Genomic DNA, 23,911 nt, shown 5'->3' with positions numbered 1-23,911 from the left:
GAAGCTATTATTTTATTGGTTTTGGTAACAGTTACAGGTTGAATTACTTCCCTCCCTTCAGGAAAAAAAACAGAAAAAGATACATTGAATCTTAACCCCCAGTACCTCAAAATGTGACCTTATGTGGAAATAGGGTTATTGAAGTTGTAATTAGTTTAGATGAGTTCATACTGGATAGGATGGGCTTCTAATTCAATATGATTGGTGTTATCATTTGAAGAGACATAGGCGCAAGAAGAATGACATGTGAAGACAAAGAATTGCAGTGATGCACCTAAAAGCCCAAGGAACAGCAAAGACCGCCAGCAAAGAGGCCAGGAAGAATTCTGTTCAGAGTCTCAGAGGGAGCTTAGCCCTACTAATACCTTGATTTTGAACTTTTGGCCTCTGGAATTGTAAAATGATAAATTTCTGTTGTTTCAAGTCACTCTCTTGTGGCACTTTGTTATGGCAAACTTAGGAAATTAATACAGTAACCTTATCACTCTTTACCACTCTTGCTATTACCACTGGGATAAAGAATCTGAAACATACAACTGGTTTTCAAAATGTGAAAAAAAAAAAAAATTGGATTAGGTTATTTGGAGAAATCACCTTAATTGTTCCAAAAAGGTAGAACAAGCGAAATAAAATATTTTTGGCTAATGATCTAAGTAACATGTAAATCCCATTCATGATTTTTTTAGCATAAAGTAAATTTTCTTAAATATATCAGTTCTAACCTCAGGGTAAAAATGTTAAATGGTATGTTGCTTTGGAGTGTTTATTCTCCATACTGGTTTTTGTTGATAAAGTGAGTCATATTTTGAGGACATGAATAAACCAAAATGGAAATTTCAATGTTTGATTATGATTTGAAACTCATTACAAAAAATTAAAAAATTTTTCATCGTGAAAGAAAGATAGAAAACCTTTTTTATGGCCAAAAGGCAAATATTAGACTAGTTCTTATGGAAAACTCCAAGCAACATTCCCTTTGTAGGTGGAAAACGAAATGAATTAATTGTGAAGTTATACTGTGCCAAGATAGAATATAATAAATACCATTTAAAATTCAGAGAATAAATCTATTAGCTTTCAATGACAGTAGCTGTTCAAATGCAAGTATAATTTTTAAATGATGCCCTTATTAAAATAATGAGTTCTTTTTAACAAATGTTTAAGTGTTTCAAACATTTAAACTTCAAATTACCTCTTTAAATCTGTTGATTTTTCTCCATTTTCATGCTATTCCTTTGCACATGTAACCATTATCTTTTCTATTAGAATATTACATTAACTTCCTAACTAGTTCCTTTATTTCTGCTCTTAATGCCCTCTGATTAGTATAACTGTTAAACATGAATCCAATAATTTTATTTCTTTGTGCAGATTTTCAACAGCTATTCATTCCATTCCAGCCAAAAGTTCAAATCTTGAGCCAGTTCCTCAAGATTCTCTGTGGCCCGCCACCTACCTACCTCTGCATTCTCTTCTCTCATATTCCCCTTTGTCTCTACAACCATTTCATTGAACTTTTTTCAGTTCTTTAAATGTATCTAAGTGACAGAAGCCAGAATAGTGGTTGCCTCTGGGAGAAAACTGTCTAGAATAGGGGACACAAAGAAAATTTGGAGGGTGATAAAATTGTTCTCTATCTTAATCTGAGTGTTGATAATGAGTGCAAACATATGGTGAAATTTCAAGCCATGCCCTTAAAATTGGTATATCTTATTTTAGATGTTCTTCCTCAATACAATACTGTGAGAACTTTAAAAGGCCTAATAAAGCTTACACAAGACCTTTAAATGGTCTTCTTCACCTCCATAGATGCTTCTCTCAAGCCCAGTCCTTGTCTGAGAAACTCTTACTCACCCCTTAGGTCTCGAGTTTCATTGTCTCTTTCCCAAACACTTTCATGATCCCAAATCTAAACTATGCTACTCTGTTCCTATACTATCATATTAACTTTGAATCACATACATATTTGCATAATTGTTTTCTCAATAAATTGAAAGTCCCAGAGAGCAGGAAACTAAGATATTCAATGATGTACTCCAGTGAGTAAATTTCCAATATCCACTGGATCATTGAAAAAGCAAGAGAGTTCCAGAAAAACATCTACTTCTGCTTTATTGATTATGCCAAAGCCTTTGACTGTGTGGATCACAACAAACTGTGGAAAATTCTTAAAGAGATGGGAATACCACACCGCCTGACCTGCTTCCTGAGAAATCTGGATGCAGGTCAGGAAGCAACAGTTAGAACTGGACATGGAACAACAGACTGGCTTCAAATTGGGAAAGGAGAACGTCAAAGCTGTATATTGTCACCCTGCTTATTAATTTAACTTATATGAAGAGTACATCATGAGAAATGCTGGGCTGGATGAAGCACAAGCTAGAATCAAGATTGCTGGGAGAAATATCAATAACCGCAGATATGCAGATGACACCACCCTTATGGCAGAAAGTGAAGAACTAAAGAGCCTCTTGATGAAAGTGAAAGAGGAGAGTGAAAAAGATGGCTTAAAACTCAACATTCGGAAAACTAAGATAATGGCATCTGGTCCCATCACTTCATGGCAAATAGTTGGGGAAACAATGGAAACAGTGACAGACCTTATTTTCGGGGGCTCCAAAATCACTGCAGGTGGTGACTGCAGCCATGAAATTAAAAGTTGCAGGCTCCTTGGAAGAAAAGTTATGATCAACCTAGATAGCATATTAAAAAGCAGAGACACTACTTTGCCAACAAAGGTCTGTCTAGTCAAAGTTATGGTTTTTCCAGTAGTCATGTACGGATGTGAGAGTTGGACTATAAGGAAAGCTGAGCGCTGAAGAATTGATGCTTTTGAACTGTGGTGTTGGAGAAGACTCTTGAGAGTCTCTTGGACAGCAAAGATATCCAACCAGTCCATCCTAAAGGAAATCAGTCCTGAATATTCATTGGAAGGACTGATGTTGAAGTTGAAACTCCAAAACTTTGGCCACCTGATGCAAAGAAATGATTCATTGGAAAAGACCCTGATGCTGGGAAAGATTGAAGGCAAGAGGAGAAGGGGATGACAGAGGATGAGAGGGTTGGATGGCATCACCGACTCAATGGACATGAGTTTGAATAAACTCCAGTAGTTGATGATGGACAGGGAGGCCTGGCATGCTGCAGTCCATGCAGTTGCAAAGAGTCAGACACGACTGAGCGACTGAACTGAACTGAATTGAACTGATTGTTCAAAGGATTGTTGCAATTCTGGCCAGGGATTGGATAATAAAAAGGCTAAAAAATTTTTGTTGAGAGCAACTGTTAACAACTGAAATAAACGTCTCTACTTTTGGCAGAAGTGCCCTTTGGCAACATGAAGTGGCATTTTTTTCTTCCCTCCAACCCTCACAAATGGAAAAGGTGTGCTGAATAGATGTCTTTACTATATACAACCAGGGAAGAATGTGTTTCTCTGGAGAGTGACAAGTCTTTAGAAAGTTAGATTAGGATGGATTTGAACAGATCCCTTTCTTAAAATATAAAGTCTTTAGTTTGTTATCATTTCCACAAGTGGGATCAGTTCGTAGCAAATTCAGTTCTATTGCATCAGTTAATCTCCAGTTATAAAACAGAAAAGAAAAGAAAGCAGGAAGTCTGGACAAAGCAATCATTGCCATTGTTAAGCTAGCATAGGCATCAATTAATTCCTCTCCAACAAAGGTGAAGAAGATAAAATCTTCAATTGGTTTAAGTTAAGGGAATGATATCTCTCTTTTAACATATTTAATGATATCTACTCACTTCCGGGAGTTGGTGATGGACAGGGAGGCCTGGCGTGCTGTGATTCATGGGGTCGCGGAGAGTCGGACACGACTGAGCGACTGAACTGAACTGAACTGAACTCACTTCCATGCATTTATGGTATGCCAAGTAAGGCAGTGATACTCAGTCTCTATTTCCCTAGACATAGAGTTTTCAGTGCATGCTCTGCTGCTGCTGCTGCTGCTAAGTCGCATCAGTCGTGTCCGACTCTGTGCAACCCCATAGGTGGCAGCCCACCAGGTTCCCCCATCCCTGGGATTCTCCAGGCAAGAACACTGGAGTGGGTTGCCATTTCCTTCTCCAAAGCATGAAAGTGAAAAGTGAAAGTGAAGTCGCTCAGTCGTGTCCGACTCTTTGCGACCCCATGGACTGTAGCCTACCAGGCTCCTCCATCCATGGGATTTCCCAGGCAAGAGTACTGGAGTGGGGTGCCATTGCCTTCTCCGAGTGCATGCTCTAGTAGTTGACAATTTGATTTCATATTTAAGTAGATATTTTATTACCTTACAGAGATTAGTTTGCATGGGAAGGTTTCCTGTGATCTTGCCTGTGTGCTTGCTACTTGATCTCATTCCCCATCATTTACTTCTTTGCTTTTTAAAGTCAAAGGAAAATGGAATCATCCAGCTCCTCACCGGCCTGAGCATGTTTACTTCACATTTGTGTCCTGATTCATTCTTCCCTCTTTGTGCTATGTTTTCCACTCCTTTATGTTGTTAACCCCTACCGGTACTTCAAAATTCAGCTCAGTGCCATCTTCTCCAAGAAACTGTTCCTTATCAGCTGGTATGGGTGAGGCTTTCTTTCTGTCCCACTCCACTGTCGGCCCAATTGTTCTGTAAATGTGCGCCATACTTATCTCCCATTATGGACTGTGATCTCTTTGAGAAAAAGGACCACTACTTTGTAATCCTTAAAGCAGTCTATTGCTTCATAATTTATATGAGTTCAGTTCAATCGCTCAGTTGTGTCCGAGTCTTTGCAACCCCATGGACCGCAGCACACCAGGCCTCTCTCTAATATTTAGAGGATAGTAAAGAGTAAGAATTACAAATTTGATAATCATCAGTACTCAGTATATCAATTAATAATAGATGAAATATTCATTGATAGCACTCAGGTAAGAGAAGTGGGCTGAGAACAGAAAAGTAATTCCTAAGGTGTCCTTTTATAAGACTTCATTTTTCCAATGATTTGTAATCATTCTCTTCTGCCCTATTCCACATTTACCCTATGGGTCTACAAAGTTACATACGTTATTCCTGAGAGTGGATATTTGCATCTCCACTAGATTATGAAATCATTAAATGCTGTGGGTTTTGTCAGAGTGCCCAACAAATACTCAGGAAGTGTCTATTAAAATATATTTAATTAAACTCTTTGACAAACTGCATTCACAGTGTCTAACTTTTTAATATCAACTTTGAAGATTCACAAAGAAAATACGTACACAATGATATGAGTTCATCTTGACTGTTCATCCAGAACTCATATATCCTATCCTTTCTCTGCCAACTGCCTGAGATTCAGAGTTTTAAATGAACATCAAAATTCTCTACATCAGATATTTTCTAATTCGATATGGTAAATAATATGAAATCAATGAATTTTTGCTATTTGTTTAGGTATTTAGCCTTTTTAAGTGTATTAGTCTAATAATTATCTAGCTTTATTATTAATAATACATCTTAAAAATCAATTCCCCTTAATAGCAATAGATTTGCTAATCCCTCTTGTTATTAACAGTGAGCAAGTATGTGCCACCCAGTTGGGATTAGCATAAATACTGTGGTTATGTGACAACACAAATATGGCAAGACATCATGAGTACCATGATCCAATCAGCACTTCTTATGAATATGCATTGCAGAGAATCTTATTCAAATGCAGATTCTGATTCAGTAGATCTGGGATGAGGCCTGATTTTTGCATTTCTCATAAGTTCCCATGTGATGCCAGTGTTGTAAGTGAAGGGGAGAAGAATTTGCCATCTCAAAATATGCCTCCTGGGCAAAAGGACTATCTTAAGTTGATTAGTTTTAAGAAACAGCATACATAAGAGAATCCCTGAAAACAAGTGGAAGTTACTCTTCTCAAAGAAACATTTACATTTATGAGGGAACTCTCCATTTGTGTGTCTCCCTCTCCCTACCAGGAAGGAAGAGTAGAACAACTAGATCTTCAGAAACTCTTTAAAATGGAGGCTACTGACATAAATCTGCATAACAACAATACTCTTGTTTGCTATACTTTGCTTGATAACCTCCCATAGCCAGCTTCCCCAACATCTCTTTTATCTTTAACTGGAGATAGTATTTAAAGAGGTGACTTGGGCCATTTCAGGGAGTTACTCAGTTTTTCTGTATCACCCATGAATACAGGAGGTTTTGTTGTTCAGTTGCCCAGTCGTATCCAACTCTTTGAGACCCCATGGACTGAAGCACACCAGGCCTCCCTGACCCTCACCATCTCCTGGAGTTTGCCCAAGTTCATGTTCATTGCATTGGTAATGCCATCCATTACCCTCTCTGATGCCCTCTTCTCCTGCCCTCAATCTTTCCCAGCATCAGGGACTTTTCCAATGAGTTGGCTATTTGCATCAGATGACCAAAATACTGGAGCTTCAGCATCAGTCTTTCCAGGGAATATTCAGGGTGGATCTCCCTTAAGATTGACTGGTTTGATCTCCTTGCTGTCCAAGGGACTTTCAGAGTCTTCTCCAGTACCATTGTTCAAGGCATCAATTCTTTGGCATTCTGCCTTCTTTATGGTCCAAATCTCCCAACTATACGTGACCACTGGAAAGACCATAGCCTTGACTATACAGACCTTTGTCAGCAGAGTAATGTCTCTGCTTTTCAACACAGTGTCTAGGTTTGTCATCCCTTTCCTGACAAGAAGCCATCATCTTCTGATTTCATGGATGCAGTCACCGTCCACAGTGATTTTGGAGCCCAAGAAGGTTAACATGTTATGAAACTTTTGTTTGTTTTTCTCCTGTTAATCTCTCTTTTATTATAGGGGCCCTCAGCTAAGGACCTAGAAGGGTAAAGGGAAAATTATTTTTTCTCTCCTACACAACACATTTTGATTAGGCAGAAGCAAATCCTTAGATGGGTTCCATCTGGTGGGATTAAGCACTCCCACCAAATTGTAAGATTTATATGCTTATAAGTGGGAGAGATTTAAATGGAAAAGGAACAGGAAAGAGAGAGACATGAATAATGAAGGAGAGGGGTGTGTGTCTCATTCACTTTCTTTCTGAGGAACTAACTAGTTTGAATTGCAATGAAAGAGCACTTGTGAAAGGCTTTGTGAGATTGAGCCCAAATAGGTCTACTTTAGTGCTCAGGTGGCCATGTGTGATATAAAATTGGAAACAGAACCTTTTTCTCCTACATTACTCTACCCCATTCCACAATCCATAGCAGTTTAGTAACCAGAAGAGCAGGACATTCACTTCAAATGGCAACTATGCCCTGAACACTGTTTGAAACAATTAAAGGAGACACAGGTGAGACTGGGTGAATCTGTGCAGTTCTGATGCAGGTATTCCTGTGAATATGATTGTCCCTGCATCATCAATTGGAGAAGGAAATGGCAACCCACTCCAGTGTTCTTGCCTGGAGAATCCCAGGGACGGGGGAGCCTGGTGGGCTTCCGTCTATGGGGTCACACAGAGTCGGACACGACTGAAGTGACAGCAGCAGCAGCATCATCAATGGGTTTTAAGGTAGCATTGGTTTAAAACTGATCATACGAACCAAAACCTATTCAATACAAAAGGAGGAGCCTTTTCTGTATGCTGAAGAGTGCAATTAAGTCCTGTCTGACTCTTTGCAATCCCATGGACTATACCCCGCCCGGCTCCTCTGTCCTTGGGATTTCCCAGTCAAGAAGACTGGAGTGGGTTGTTATTTCCTCCTCCAGGCAATCTTCCCAACCCAGGGATAGAATTCAGGGCTCCTGCATTGGCAGGCAGGTTCATTACCATTCGTTACCACCTGGAAGCTGCCTTGTAGTGCCATAGAAATCTCACCTGAAAATACAGGACAGTCATCCCTCATAACCCATGTGGGGTTGACTCTAGAACCATCCTTGGATACCAAAATTTAAAAAAAATCCACAGATGCTCAAATCCCTTAATTAAAATGGCATGCATAGTATTTGCATATAGCCTACATGCACATCCTCCTGTATACTTTAAATCATTTTTAGATTACTTATAATACAATGTAAATTTTATGTAAATCATTGTAAATGGTATGCAAATTCTTTGTAAATATTTATTGGCTTGCAGCAAATTCAAGTTTTACTTTTGGAACTTCCTGGAATTTTTTTTTTTTTTCTCAATATTTTCAACCCAAGTTTGGTTAAATCCACAGATGTGGACCTGTGGATACAGAGGGTCAACTCTATTTATTTCTTGTACTCCAACAGATATTCCAAAACTATATAATCTTAACAGATTACAAAAGTAATTTATATATTATTTCCATTTCTATCTCTATAAAATTAGAGTAGTGATATTTGACACTGCTGCTGCTGCTAAGTCACTTCAGTCGTGTCTGACTCTGTGTGACCCCATACACGGAAGCCCACCAGGCTTCCCCATCCCTGGGATTCTCCAGGCAAGAACATTGGAGTGGGTTGTCATTTCCTTCTCCAATGTGTGAAAGTGAAAAGTGAAAGTGAAGTCGCTCAGTCGTGTCCGACCCATAGTGACCCCACAGACTGCAGCCTACCAGGCTCCTCCATCCATGGGATTTTCTAGGCAAGAGTACTGGAGTGGCTTGCCATTGCCTTCTCCGGATATTTGACACTACATCAACTTAAAAAAAATTGCTTAGAAAACAGGTGCTATTTGTGTTGTTTTAACTCATTTTTGAAAACTATTTCTCCTCCTGAGTTTTTATACAATATTGAGGTTTTGGTGCTAAAAAAGCAAGAAGTTTAAAAAGGTACTGATATTTTATCTACCCCAAATATCAGCAGTTGACGAAGAGTTTAAAGTGGATTAGGAATTCAGGTTTCCTCTCTGTATTGAACAAGTACCTGGCCACCTCAATTTTCCACATCTGTTTTTCATTAGTGAATGAAAGCTGTGGTTTGCAGGGTTGTAAGAAATGAATATACAGTCTCAGACAAACTGCAAGCTTCTATTTGCACTTGCTGCTTCTGCTTCACATTCTTTGGAATTAGAAGAGTTCAGTCTTTTTCAAGCAGAAGAAGGAATACAGGTTTTACTTATACAAGTAGAAGAAATAAAAGAATCCATGCAGTAAAGAACTTCATTATTAAAATAAAGAAAGGGAGGGACTCTGAATCGTTCAGTCATTGCACTTGCTGACGAACTCCTCTTCTCAGCACTGCATTTTGTCACTGAACATTAATCAGGATGTGATCAGCAATCGTTGTCTGGAGCAGTTCTTCTGCCTCATCTGCTGCAGTAATTGCAGTCAAAGATGCAAAGCAAAAGCAGGCATCCTCTTCACAGCTTGGAGGCCAAAACACTACTACTATGTAGGAAAGAAGGTGTGGTGAACTTTCTTATCTACACAGAAGGGCAGAGCATATTCCCTGGAATAATTATCCCATTTTACACCCTGGCTTTGGGCACAGAGCAGTGCAATGGTCAAGAAAAGTCTAACACAAGATCAGACAGTTCATTTTGATTGACTCACCCAAGAAGTCTATCAATGAAATAAGGTGATTATCTATTGTATTTCCTGTGAAATACTGGTACTCATTGAAATATTAATCAATATTACTAGGAAAAAAAACAGATTTCCTTAATGAAGATGCTCCTGAAAAAAGCTAAATAAATTTTTCTACCATAGGATTTTTCAAATTGTTTAATGTGGCAATTTCTATTATGATTCTCCATTTACATGCTGCTTTTAAATTTCAGTTCAGTTCAGTTCAGTTACTCAGTCGTGTCTGACTCTTTGCGACCACATGGACTGCAGCACACCAGGCATCCCTGTCCATCACCAACACCCAGAGTTCACTCAAACTCATGTCCATTGAGTTGGTGATGCCATCCAACCATCTCATCCTTTGTCGTCCCCTTCTCCTCCTGCCTTAAATCTTTCCCAACATCAGGGTCTTTTCAAATGAGTCAGCTCTTTGTATCAGGTGGCCAAAGTATTGGACTTTCAGCTTCAGCGTCAGGCATTCCAATGGATATTTAGGACTGTATTCTTTTAGCAAGGACTGGTTGGATCTCCTTGCAGACCAAGGGACTCTCAAGAATCTTCTCCAACACCACAATTCAAAAGCATCAATTCTTCAGTGCTCAGCTTTCTTTATAGTCCAACTCTCACATCCATACATGACCACTGGAAAAACCATAGCCTTGACTAGACCAACCTTTGTTGACGAAGTAATGTCTCTGCTTTTTAATATGCTGTCTAGGTTGATCATAACTTTTCTTCCAAGGAGCAAGCATCTTTTAATTTCATGGCTACAGTCACCATCTGCAGTGATTTTGAAGCCCCCCAAAATAAAGGCTGTAACTGTTTCCATTGTTTACCCATCTATTTGCCATGAAGTGATGGGACCAGATGCCATGATCTTAGTTTTCTGAACGGTGAGTTAAGCAAATTTTTCACTCTCCTCTTCACTTTCATCAAGAGGCTCCTTAGTTCTTCTTCGCTTTCTGCCAGAAGGGTGGTGTCATCTGCATATCTGAGGTTATTGAGCAAATTTCACTTTTATTGGGATACAATTGAGAGATTCAATTCCTAGGCAGGTTGATAAGAAGTCCGGGGTCCCAGAGGAGGAGAGAGGGATCTGGAATTCTCAAGGAGGAGAAAAGGACAAACATTTATTTTCTCTAAATTCCTTAGTCTTAGTCACATAAAATGTTTTTTTCTTTAAGCCCAGAGCAGATGATTATGCAATAAAACAACTGAGCTTAAACTCTGTACTAAGGATCAAGTAACAACAAGTATCCTGCTTGAGGACAGTTTCTCCTTCTTGAAAACCTTCTGACTAATCCTGTTATCCTAAAATGTATATTATGTAAGTTCTTTCTACTGTTAGTTCTAATCCTGTCATCTTAAAATGTAAATTGTGAGAGTGGGTCTAGTAAGATCTATGCAGCCTTGAGACAGTCTTTTCATTTACTGTAATAACCAATTAACCCTGCTTATTTAACTTATATGCAGACTACATCATGAGGAACGCTGGGCTGGAGGAAGCACAAGCTGGAATCAAGATTGCCAGGAGAAATATCAATAACCTCAGATATACAGATGACACCACCCTTATGACAGAAAGTGAAGAAGAGCCTCTTGATGAAAGTGAAAGAGGAGAGTGAAAAAGTTGGCTTAAAGCTCAACATTCAGAAAACTTAGATCATGGCATCTAGTCCCATCACTTCATGACCAATAGATGGGGAAACAGTGGAAACAGTGGCTGACTTTATTTTGGGGGGGCTCGAAAATCACTGCAGATGGTGACTGTAGCCATGAAATTAAAAGATGCTTATTCCTTGGGAGAAAAGTTATGACCAACCTAGATAGCATATTAAAAAGTAGAGACATTATATTGTCAAGAAAGGTCCATCTAGTCAAGGCTATGGTTTTTCCAGTAGTCATGTATGGATTTGAGAGTTGGACTATAAAGAAAGCTGAGTGCCGAAGAATTGATGCTTTTGAACTGTGGTGTTGGAGAAGACTGTTGAGAGTCCCTTGGACTGCAAGGAGATCCAACCAGTACATCCTAAAGGAGATCAGTCCTCAGTGTTCATTGGAAGGACTGATTTTGAAGCTGAAACTCCAGTACTTTGGCCACCTGATGTGACAAGCTAACTCATTTGAAAAGACCCTGATGTTGGGAAAGATTGAAGGCAGGAGGAGAAGGGGACAACAGAGGATGAGACGGGTGGATTGCATCACTGACTCAATGGACATGAGTTTGGGTAAACTTGGGAGTTGGTGATGGACAGGGAGGCCTGGTGTGCTGTGGTTCTTGGGGTTGCAAAGAGTCAGACACGACTGAGCGACTGAACTGAACTGCACTGAATAACCAATTAAAAAAGTATACAGCTCCCTTGCTAAGACTAGTGAGTGGGGGATACTCTCTGTCCCCCTTCTGAAATCTGTGTCAGAAGCTTTCTCTGTCCCTCTTCATACTTTAATAAAACTATGTTACATAAAAGCTCTTGAGTGATGAAGCCTGGTCTCTGGTCCCAAAGGTAAATCTTCTTTGGAGATCAAGAATCCAGCACCATTCACTGTAAGCTTTCCTAACTGACATACAGCACGATATAAGTTTAAGGTTTACAGCATAATGAATTGACTTATATTTATTGTGAAATGATTATAACAATAAATTTAATATAAATTTAATGATGAGCCATCACTCATATAGACACCAAAAAAAAGGAAAAAATGCTTTCTTTCCCTTGTAATGAGAATTTTTAGGATTTACTCTCTTAGCGATTTTTAATATATTTTAAATATACAAGTGTGTAAACTATAATCTCATGTTTAACATTTCACCCCTAGTATTTACTTATCTTATAATGGGAAGTTTGTACCTTTTCACCACTCTCGTTCATTTTCCTATGTCCCCACCCCTGAGTCTGGTAACAAAAATTCTATTCTCATTTTCTATGAGCTTTGGTTTTGCCTTTTGGATTCTACCTATGAATGAGATCATATAGATTTTTATTTCTCTGTATTGCATTTTGCTTAATATAATAACCTTTACAGCCCATCCATGTTGTCACAAATGGCAGAATTTCCCTCCTTTTTATAGTTGAATTGTGCATGTATGTGTGTGTGTGTGTATCTCACATCTTCTTCATCAATTCATCTATTGATAACCATTTCAGTTGTTTCCATGTCTTGCCTATTTGTAAATAATGCTACAGTGAATATAGGGGTACAGATGTCTCTTTGTCACAGTAATTTTATTTCCTTCACATAATATGCGCAGAAATGGAATTGCTGGATTGTATGGTAGTACTGTTTTTACTTTTTTGAAGAATCTTTATAAAACTGCTTTCCGTAGGGGCTACACCAATTTACATTTCCATCAGTAGTGTACAAGTGTTCCTGTTTTTCATACATTCTCACCAGCATTTGTTATCTATTGTCTCTTTGATAATACTGATTATGACAAATGTAAGGTGATATCTCATTGTGGTTTTGACTTGTATTTCCTTGAGGATTAGTGATATTGAGTATCTTTTCACATGCCTGTTGGCCATCTGTACAGCTTTTCTGAAAAAAATTGTCCATTCATTTGTTTGCCCACTTATAATTGGATTGTTTGGTCTTCTATAGATAACATTTTTTAAACTTAGTGTTCAGAATTACTTTAAGCATCATGGTTTGATGAAAAGAGTTCTAGTTTTATATCTCTGACAATTGCTAGTTTCCCAGTACTAGACAAATTCTAATCCTCAATCTCTGTATTGTAAAATGAAAATTAAAAACAGTTTTGTAGGTTTGTCATAAGAAATAAAAGAGAGAATTATGTAATGTGCCCAGTATTATATGTATCGTATTTACTCCTTAGTGCTATTTCAAATAGAATACAGAATGACAAGTTATATAACACTAACATTCAGCTTCCTGTGACTCATTAGTTCATCATAAAACAATGTCAGGTCACAAAGTTTCTGGTGTTATAAACCTCATCTTTTCCTTGATTGTGCCTTTATCCTTAAAGACTTCTTTAGGGACTTGGAAGCTCAAGCAGACTCTTATATATACCATCTTCTAAAAGAGAGACTAGTGTACGTTAGTTGCAGAGGCCAAAAAGACTTACCTGTATATTTCACTTTGGCAGCCAAATAATTCCTTGCTACTCGAAGAGTCAACTATGGTTTGAGTTTTATTCTTGGAAGAGCATAATTATAATGTCAGTGGGGCAAGAGTCTATTCCCTGCTACTAGTTTGGATAGCCAAGAGTTAACTACCTTTAAAATTAAATGGTGTCCCTTTAAATTTAAAATAAATTAAACCATGATAGTTCCTTTGACTCAAGGATAAATGCCATGGAAATTAAAGAAAATAGTTCTAATGTCATGAAACAGCAAAGGTCAGATAGGGTGAGATGATTACTCTCATCATTATTAACATTACTTTGCATTTAGATAGCGCCTTCCTTTGCCAGACTCATTCTCATTCTAGGCTTTTGCTTAGTATCTGAGCAGCTTGTGGAGCTCTTGATGACATCAAGTGTGATCTTGATGTGGAAGAGAAGCCACAAGTCAAGAGGGAAGTGAGCAATTAACCTTCAGGCTTTATTTATTCACTCTGATCTTCTTGTGCAAGCAATCTACAAAAATGGGCTTAAAAACAAGGCTGCAAAAATTCTTGAAAAGAATATCCATATAACTAAAGCCTCTCCTGGGCTTTCTAATTTATCTGAATTTTAGATACTTTTTAATATAAATTTTATATTGCAACAATATATGTGTGTATATGCATAGGTTTGGGAAGTTTGGATACTTGTTGTCTAAGCCCAACAGAAATAAAAGTGCTAAAATATGTAAGAACAAAGACATATTTTTATTTTCCCTGTTGAAAATAAAGAAATCACTTATATCAGAAAACATGTAAGTACTTTCTCATCTTCGTGAAATGTATATAAATTCTTTTGAAAATTAGCTTTACGACTGAGGGACATCTTTCTTAAGGACTTGGGAACTATCTCTTAGAAATATAAACATCAAGGAAAGCAGTACCCTTATATCACAGTCTGGGAAGGCTGGAAGCCTAACTTCAGTTGGAACCTTGCTTCAAATTGCAAAAGCACCTCCTTTCATAAAGATTTGAGAATTTTATTTTTTCTCTGGATAAAGCTAATACACTAGCATGAATGGTCACCCAATAACCAGGTAAATTTAGGATGAACTACTCCTGGAGTTCACTCAAACTCATGTCCATTGAGTCGGTGATGCCATCCAGCCATCTCATTCTCTGTTGTCTCCTTCTCCTCCCACCCCCAATCCCTCCCAGCATCAGAGTCTTTTCCAGTGAGTCAACTCGTCGCATGAGGTGGCCAAAGTATTGGAGTTTCAGCTTTAGCATCAGTCCTTCCAATGAACACCCAGGATTGATCTCCTTTAGAATGGACTGGTTGGATCTCCTTGCAGTCCAAGGGACTCTCAAGAGTCGTCTCCAGCACCACAGTTCAAAAGCATCAATTCTTCAGTGCTCAGCTTTCTTCACAGTCCAACTCTCACATCCATACATGACCACTGGAAAAACCATAGCCTTGACTAGACGGACCTTTGATGGACATGAGATTGAGTGAACTCCAGGAGTTGGTGATGGACAGGGAGGCCTGGCGTGCTGTGATTCATGGGGTCGCAAAGAGTCAGTCACGACTGAGCGACTGAACTGAATTGATTCATGACAAATGGTGCTGTCAGGCCCTCTTACTTGAGGACAGTTATTACTTATTTTGAAAATATGCATATAATTTGTTGTCCTGCTTGACTATGTACAAGAGTGAGACTCCTTTCCTCCTTTGCAAACTTTCAGTGAATTGCCTGTATCGAACATCATATTCTGGTTTAATGCTAATTCAATGAGTGTTTTCATGTCTGCTATGTTAGTGGAAAGGCTTTCTGGGTTGGGAGAAGATTTGGTTTTTAGTTATATTTCCTTAATACATGATTATGCTTTTGACTGGAATAATGGACTCAATAATAGAACACCCTGTCAGTTGTTCTCAATCATAATGCATATGAGATTCATCTGCAGGATTTTAAAAAAATTCCCCGTACCACATTCAGAGATTCTGACACTACATATCAGGGGTAAGGGCTTCCCTGGTTGCTCAGTCGGTAAAGAATCTGCCTGCAATGTAGGAGAGCTGGGTTTGATCCCTGGGTTGGGAAGATCCCCTGGAGGAGGCATGGCAAGCCACTCCAGTATTCTTGCTTGGAGAATCCTCATGGACAGAGGAGCCTGATGGGCTACAGTCCATGGAGTCACAAACAGTCAGACATGACTGAGCAACTAAGCACAGCACAGCACATCATGGGTGAAATGATGAAGTCCTAACATAACAACTATCTCAGATAATTTTGATGCTGGTGATCTGCAGGTGCTATTGTAGATAGAAGCCTCCACATCATTTTTAAAATTTACCACATGAAAAATACTTTCTTTTGCTGTCCTAGTCACTCCTTGGCTCATTCACATGTTCAATTAACCTTTACAAGTATACTATATAGCTACAACATCAGCTATATTCTCTCTACTGAGCAATCTTCCTACATTTTGGCATTCTTTTCCATCCATAATAGAGTAACACTTGACTACCCTTCCCAAGCCTCGGCCAGGCCTCTCTGGGGGCTTATGCCTCCCACTTCACTGAGGAGATGAACACAATTAGAACCTCTCAACTTCTCAACCTGTATCTTTTATCTCTCTTCCTTCCTAAATCAAATAAATAGCTACCACTTTTCCAAAGTGAACTCCTCCCCACCTGTACCATTGATCTCTTCCATATTTTCTTTCCTCGTTACATAAGGTATTTCTTTGTTAGTATTCCAGTCTCTGAATACTTTCCCTTTGCTCATGTATATACTTTGCTAGTATTCTTTTTGTTAGTATTCCCAGTCTCTGAATATTTCCCCTTTGCTGATTCATATTCTTATGTAATAGATCAGGTGTCTCTAGTCCTCTAATCTCCAAATCCTCTTTTTTCACTTAAATTGCTGACTCCGCTTATTCCCCCTCTTTCCTTCCCCACCAAACTTATTTAAAGAGCAGTGCATTTCCACACCTTTCCTCTCCCTCCTCCTGTCTCTCATTCATCGCTCACTCGCTGCACAGGGATTCAACTCGCACACAGCTTTTTTCAGTTTTCAGCCTCTCTCCTCAGACCAGTCTGTATTTCCTCCTTCTGGGTAGAGGCTGCCTCTCTACATTCTAAAAGTACTTCAAAGTCATTCTTTTCAAATCCAAACTTCCTTTCTAAAACATGCAAATGCCTGTGCTTTCAGTGTCAGTTAACAGTATCAACACTGAATTATTCAATTTCAAAATACCCTCTGGTCTTCTCCTTGGCTCACCTCCCAAATCAAATCAATTCTCAAGTTCTGATGTATCCACCACAAAATACTGTATCTCTTAATAGCTGCCTCCTTCTACGGCTTCTGTTGCCATTTGCCTTGGGGACCTTTCTCTCTGCCTCTTCTAACTTGATTCTGTCTTTCACACTTTCCCCCAATGTCTACTTTCCCAAATAAAATGTGACCACATAAAATCCTTAAAAAGGTGTGTTTAAAAAGATGCAATGGCTCTTCATTGCCTACAAAATAAAGTTGAAACACTTTCATTACACAAATTACTTTTGCCCAAACAACTGAACCTGAATTTATTTATTCAAACATCTAGCTCTAATAAGTTAACAGGTTATATAGGAAAAGAGGAGCATGTTAAATGAAACAAAGGAGTTACACTCAACCAGATCCAGAGTGTTGGAATTCTAAGAAACAAATGACCAAGTTACTTACAGAGATAAATGGCATTTTAGAAAAGCTAAGGTATGCTATAAATTAAAACAGACTCAAGAAATGCATCAACAAATGTACCATATTGATTTAGAGGTAACTTTGAGTTGACTCACTGGAAAAGAGTCTGATGCTAGGAGGGATTGGGGGTGGGAGGAGACGGGGACGACAGAGAATGAGATGGTTGGATGGCATCACCGACTTGATGGACATGAGTCTGAGTGAACTCCGGGAGTTGGTGATAGACAAGGGAGGCCTGGCGTGCTGTGGTTCATGGAGTCGCAAAGAGTCGGACACGACTGAGCGACTGAACTGAACTGTACTGGCTGAATATTGAATGTTATTAAGGAATTATTAGTAAGTTTATTAAACAAATAAGTGTAATGATTTTTAAAGTTTTTGTCACTTATATATAATGAAACATGAAAAATGAATTTATTTTAAATATTTTACAGATGGGAGTAGTAGGAAAGACATATGAAACAAAATTTATAAATGCTGACAACTGATGAAGCTGGATGATTACTATGGGTGTGTTTTTTTTTTTATTACTAATCTCTACTTTTGAATATGTTTTAAATTTTCCATAGTAAAGAGGCTAAAAAAAAAAATCCTATCATTTGTGTATTCAGAATCATTAAGAACCCTGCCTGAACTTACCTTTGTAGACTTGCTTTTAGACATTCCCCATCCTGAACTCCTTATTTCACTTAACCTACCAAATAGTCTCATACTAGATCTGGCCTCATGAAGATATTTTTACTTATTCTTTCTTTATTCTGGAGCAAGCCAGATTACCTGTGTTCAAATAAATTAGAAACTTCACATCAACTACGTAGCTACCTACTGATTGCTCTGTGTAGGCGTGCTATTGCTCTGCTGTGCTCCAAACACAGGAGCATGTAAAACATGGCAGAATGCATTTCAGTTTGTAATACATAGGCAGAAAAATAGTTTCAGATTACCTAATCCTTTTTTTATAAATATTGAACTATGGTTCCATAACTTCAGCTGATATAAAAAGATGAATACTTAAGTGAAACCTTAAATTATCTCTAAAAAAAATGCAGATTTTAACAACCTGTGCGACACACCCATCAAGATGGTCAAAGTCTCATGTCTGTCAAAATATTAATGGATTGCTGTGAAACACATTCTGAAGCTGGCCTGTGTACTTTTGGTGATCAACATTTCATTGAAATAGTATTTTGTTTGAGTACTGTATAATATTTCACAATCATTTTCTAAGTATTCTTCCTAAATAAATCTATTAGAAAATAATTGAAATTTTTAAAGCCTGAATTAATTTATGAGAAAAAATCCATCAAGGAGACAAATTTTGAATGACATTAGCCTCTCCCAATTTTATGAATCATTAGCTAATATTTTTCACATCTGTGAGCAGCCATTATAATAGTATAAACTAATACAATGAACACTTTATATGTTAATGTGGTTATAAATTACAACTTCAGAAAAATGTCTTTTGTCATTTTCCATTTGTTAATATCCACTTAATAAAGACAGATATCCCCATCATTTTACATATGCATTTAAATGATTTTCTATTTAAACATAATCACTCTTTGCAGATACAATTAGAGAAAAGATTGGGTTCAGACTTACCAGGAAATCTACTGTGGAGATTGGCATCACAATTGTAGCCATTGAACTGAGCAGACCCTGGAAGCACTCTAGTTGTTAGTAGCAACAGCAACCATATCTGTTCCATTGCAAAACCTAGAAAAGATTTATTTTTCATGTGGACATCACCAGCTTTCACTCTTACTTGCTGGGAAGACCGAGGCTGATCTCAACTCACTGTTGGATAAGCAGGCTGTCTACATCCATGCAGGCAAAGCTCACTAGAGCTCACTAAGGACTATCAGAAATAATTATTAACAAGGCAGAGATCTTGGCTACAACATTTCAAAATTATTTTCATTCTTTGACTCCAGTTTGCTAAGTATAACAAAGCTATACTTTTGTAGTAGAAGAACTAAGATATAAATCAAAACATGTGTAAATGAAAGATTTTTATTATAAATAGGAAGAGCTCAAACCAAGTATTTGGTAGATTAGAACAGCATAGCAAAGCAGACAGATGATGTGGAGGCAATGATACCCTTTAAAGTAGAATATCCATAGTCTGAGGGATTTAACCCCCAAGAGTTGATTTTCAGAGAATCCACAATACTATTAATGAACAAATAATGTCAAGAAATCTTTCCTCTCAGCAAAGGAACTCCAGGATACTGATATTTCTCAAAATCGGGGGTTTATATATCATTTTCTCAGGAAATGAATAAAGCAAAGGAAGAACAGAAAAATACTATGTGTGGAATAATATTATGGTTCCTCCAGTGACTGCTCATTAGTGGATGATATCTGATATAGAATTATGAAAACCTTCAATTCTTAGAAGAGTATAATAGAAATTGCCAATATGTGTTAAACAAATAAATATAAACTGACTTTAATACTTAAATACCAGTCAGCCTGATGTTTTAATTTTTTTTCCTAAGTCTTTTACTGGCCTTGTAGAGTTAAAACATCTTCTAGAAGTGCCCAACTTGTTATCAGAGCACAGTCTGTGCATTGGGGGAAAAAAAATCTTTTGGGTTGGTGGTTTTGGTCTGTGAATAAAAAACAAAAAGAAAATAAAATTGTAAATAGCTTACTCAAATAATTTATTGCATGTTTAAAGCTTTTGGGTTTGGGGGAATGTCTTAATAATGTCTAAGCTGTTCTTAATGACCTGCCCTTAGATGACCAAGTGTAGTCTTTAGCAAAAGGAAGGAAATACATCTTGCTTTTGAATCATGTTTTTAGTATAACATGTTTATTATTAACAAAGTCACTTTGGTGAGGATGTGGGAAAGGAAAGCATGAGTTTGTTCCCAAAACTAAACAGAAAAAAATATTAATTCAATAGGAGCTTCCTTCTTTGTCACTGTCACATACCTAATGTGACACAAACCTAATGAATTTTGGAAGAACAACCATATGCCTGATCTGGTAGGACACTCTATAACAAAAGGCTCACACAAATGGCTGACCCAGACCTTGGGGTCTCTTGACCACACCTGTGCTTTCAATGTCTAGCTTCTCAGGACATTTCAGATAGACTACAACAGCCTTGTTCTTTTGGAGCCTACAGAAGATTGTTAGGAAAGACAGCAGCTTATGTCTGAAAAGTACATCCCACCACACACACAGTGATGCTAGTCTCCACAACTTCCTGCTCATGATGAATTCCATTAATTCCTAGAAGGCACCGGAGACACATACTGTTGTCTCTCTATCTAGAGAGGTCTCCCAGCCTGAGGGACTCAGTTTGGAATTTTCATTGGTGAGTTATTTTTACTATTCAGAAATGTTTTCTAGCTTTATTCTCTCACAGGAGAAAAATAATATTTATTGAGTGGATGCTGTACACAAAGAAGGCAGTGTGTTGCCAGATAATTTTCCTATACTCCCTCATTCATACCTTATAAACACTGGATGATATTGAATTTTCTACTCTGTGTACTGAAAAAATAAAAAAGTCTCAGGATACTAAAGTGACATGGAAAACTAGTGGAGGGACTAGAATTCAATTCCAGATCTTTCTGATGAGAGTTTGCTGCACAAGCTACCTAAACATCATCTCTCATTAAATACAGTTACTGTTATTTTGGTTGCCATTTATCATCATCTTTTTTTTTTTAGCTTTTAAAATTGTGTACCCATTAATAGATCTTTTCATAAAAAAAAAAAAATTCTTCCGTAGTGAATACAATTTGTTTAACAGATGTATTTTATAATATGGGCATTGTGAGGGAGAAAATTATTATTTTAAATCAGAGAGGAGGTCCTCATTGTGGAAGAATTGAGAATTATTATTACAGGCTAAACTGGATGCTGTGAAAGTGCTGCACTCAATATGCCAGCAAATTTAGAAAACTCAGCAGTGGGTACAGGACTGGAAAAGGTCAGTCTTCACTCAATCCCAAAGAAAGGCAATGCCAAAGAATGCTCAAACTACCGCACAATTGCACTCATCTCACACGCTAGTAGTCATGCTCAAAATTCTCCAAGCCAGGCTTCAGCAGTATGTGAACCGTGAACTTCCAGATGTTGAAGCAGGTTTTAGAAAAGGCAGAGGAACCAGAGATCAAATTGTCAACATCCGCTGGATCATGGAGAAAGCAAGAGAGTTCCAGAAAAACATCTATTTCTGCTTCATTGACTATGCCAAAGCCTTTGACTGTGTGGATCACAATAAACTGTGGAACATTCTGAAAGAGATGGGAATACCAGACCACCTGACCTGCCTCTTGAGAAACCTGTATGCAGGTCAGGAAGCAACAGTTAGAACTGGTCATGGAACAACAGACTGGTTCCAAATAGGAAAAGGAGTACGTCAAGGTTGTATATTGTCACCCTGCTTATTTAACTTATATGCAGAGTACATCATGAGGAATGTTGGGCTGGAAGAAGCACAAGCTGGAATCAAGATTGCTGGGAGAAATATCAATAACCTCAGATATGCAGATGACTCCACCCTTATGGCAGAAAGTGAAGAGAAACTCAAAAGCCTCTTGATGAAAGTGAAAGAGGAGAGTGAAAAGGTTGGCTTGAAGCTCAACATTCAGAAAATGAAGATCATGGCATCTGGTCCCATCACTTCATGGGAAATAGATGGGGAAACAGTGTCAGACTTTATTTTTTTGGGCTCCAAAATCACTGCAGATGCTGATTGCAGCCATGAAATTAAAAGACGCTTACTTCTTGGAAGGAAAGTTATGACCAACCTAGATAGCATATTAAAAAGCAGAGACATTACTTTGCCAACCAAGGTTCGTCTAGTCAAGGGTATGGCTTTTCCAGTGGTCATGAATGGATGTGAGAGTTGGACTGTGAAGAAAGCTGATAGCCGAAGAATTGATGCTTTTGAACTGTGGTGCTGGAAAAGACTCTTGAGAGTCCCTTGTACTGCAAGGAGATCCAACCAGTCCATACTAAAGGAGGTCAATCCTGGGTGTTCATTGGAAGGACTGATGCTAAAGCTGAAACTCCAATACTTTGGCCACCTCATGTGATGAGTTGACTCACTGGAAAAGAGTCTGATGCTAGGAAGGATTGGGGGTGGGAGGAGATGGGGATGACAGAGAATGAGATGGCTGGATGGCATCACCGACTCTGTGGACATGAGTTTGAGTGTACTCCGGGAGTTGGTGATGGACAGGGAGGCCTGGCGTGCTGTGATTCATGGGGTCGCGGAGAGTCGGACACGACTGAGCGACTGAACTGAACTGAACTGAACTGAATGTTTAACATATACTTAATTGTCATGACTCTATTTCACTTAGGCAAAGAGTACAGTAAAAAAATAGTATTCTTTTCACAAATTGATTTAATGATAGTACCAGTGAGTGTTAAGGGCTGACTATGTATCAGAATGTTTTTTAAAGCACTTTTCTAACCATGTTTTCTTACTATATTTTCTAATCATGAGACAGGTAAATTATACTTTCAATGGTACATAAAATGGAAATCTGGCAATTGCTTGGTAAATTTGATCAATATTGATTTATTCCTACATTCATTTATTGAATGTTTACATGTGCCTAGTACTGTCCAGGGAAACTGAGGTAATGCAATCAGAAAAATAGTTATTTGCATGGAACTTACATTCTAGTGAAGGAAGTCAGAAGAAAACAAAATCTATATGTGAAACACAGTATATTTATAATAAGTACTATGGGAAAAAATTAAGTAAAAGGAAAGATAGGAAATCCTGGGTTGAAAGACAGGGAATTCTAAAATTTTACATGGTCAGGGATATAAATCAATCCATATAAATGGAGCTCAGGGGGAAAAAACAACTTCAGTTATGAACTACTATAACTACTTGTGTTTAATTTGTACTGCACTTTTTTTTTCTCTCTTTCGGAATTTTCTAAATAAAACAGAGTTTCAGTGCATAAATTATTCTCTGAGAACAACTTGGACACTTTTAACAGCTGCATTAACCTTTTCAGATGAATAAAGGTGGCTCTTAGCACCCAAGAAAAGTAATTTATTAAATAGCACTCCTGTGACCTGAGAAAAAGTGAATCTGTTCAAAAGCACTTTATCTACTCTTGAGAAATAAGTTTTGCAGAAACAATTCATCAAAGTTTCGTACTTCTTTAATTTTATTGCCTTTATACGGGCCACTCTATATAATACATTTCTAGTTGGGAAAAAATAGAAAATTTAAACCAAAAATCATTTCTTCAAATATTTAATCATCAATCTCAGATATGAATTTTTTTAGTAAACCAAAGCAAATTGTTTAATCATACAGATTCACAAAAATATGAAATTGGCTCTTAGACATTGGTGATCACCCTAATCCTCTCATTCTCAGCCCTCCTGTGCACTTACTGACCTGCACAGACTTGCTGTCCCCTACAGGGGGCTTAACCTCTTTTCTGGTGCTTCTATGGTACACACCCAAGCCTGCTCCTCAGAAAAGATCAGAAAAAGTTGATTAAGCTTTAATATACTACAAATAGATGGAAGAGTTTGCAGCGAAAGAAAGAAATGTGTTATTTTAATAGAGATCAAAGTTTAAATCAAAAGAATAAAGTCCTATGTTAGCCT

General features: G+C 37.9%; 1 protein-coding gene across 1 annotated transcript in view; it reads right to left on the bottom strand.

The window, feature by feature from the left end:
• Positions 1–19,125, bottom strand: part of ZPLD1 (zona pellucida like domain containing 1) — a 47,258-nt gene extending 28,133 nt beyond the window's left edge. Inside the window, exons 1-2 of the mRNA XM_055417510.2 lie at positions 19,101–19,125; positions 18,905–19,018 (exon numbers count right to left, since the gene is read on the bottom strand). Coding sequence (XP_055273485.1) covers positions 18,905–19,010 — 106 coding nt within the window. The 5' untranslated portion in view covers positions 19,011–19,018; positions 19,101–19,125. The remainder of the gene's footprint in view (positions 1–18,904; positions 19,019–19,100) is intronic.
• Between the last annotated feature and the right edge of the window lie 4,786 nt (positions 19,126–23,911).

The sequence above is a fragment of the Moschus berezovskii genome, chromosome 1 (genome assembly GCF_049115385.1).
Source record: "Moschus berezovskii isolate FMDL1 chromosome 1, NW_MosBer_1.0, whole genome shotgun sequence".
NCBI classification, from domain to species: domain Eukaryota; kingdom Metazoa; phylum Chordata; class Mammalia; order Artiodactyla; family Moschidae; genus Moschus; species Moschus berezovskii.
This window is presented reverse-complemented; position numbering and strand designations above follow the sequence as displayed.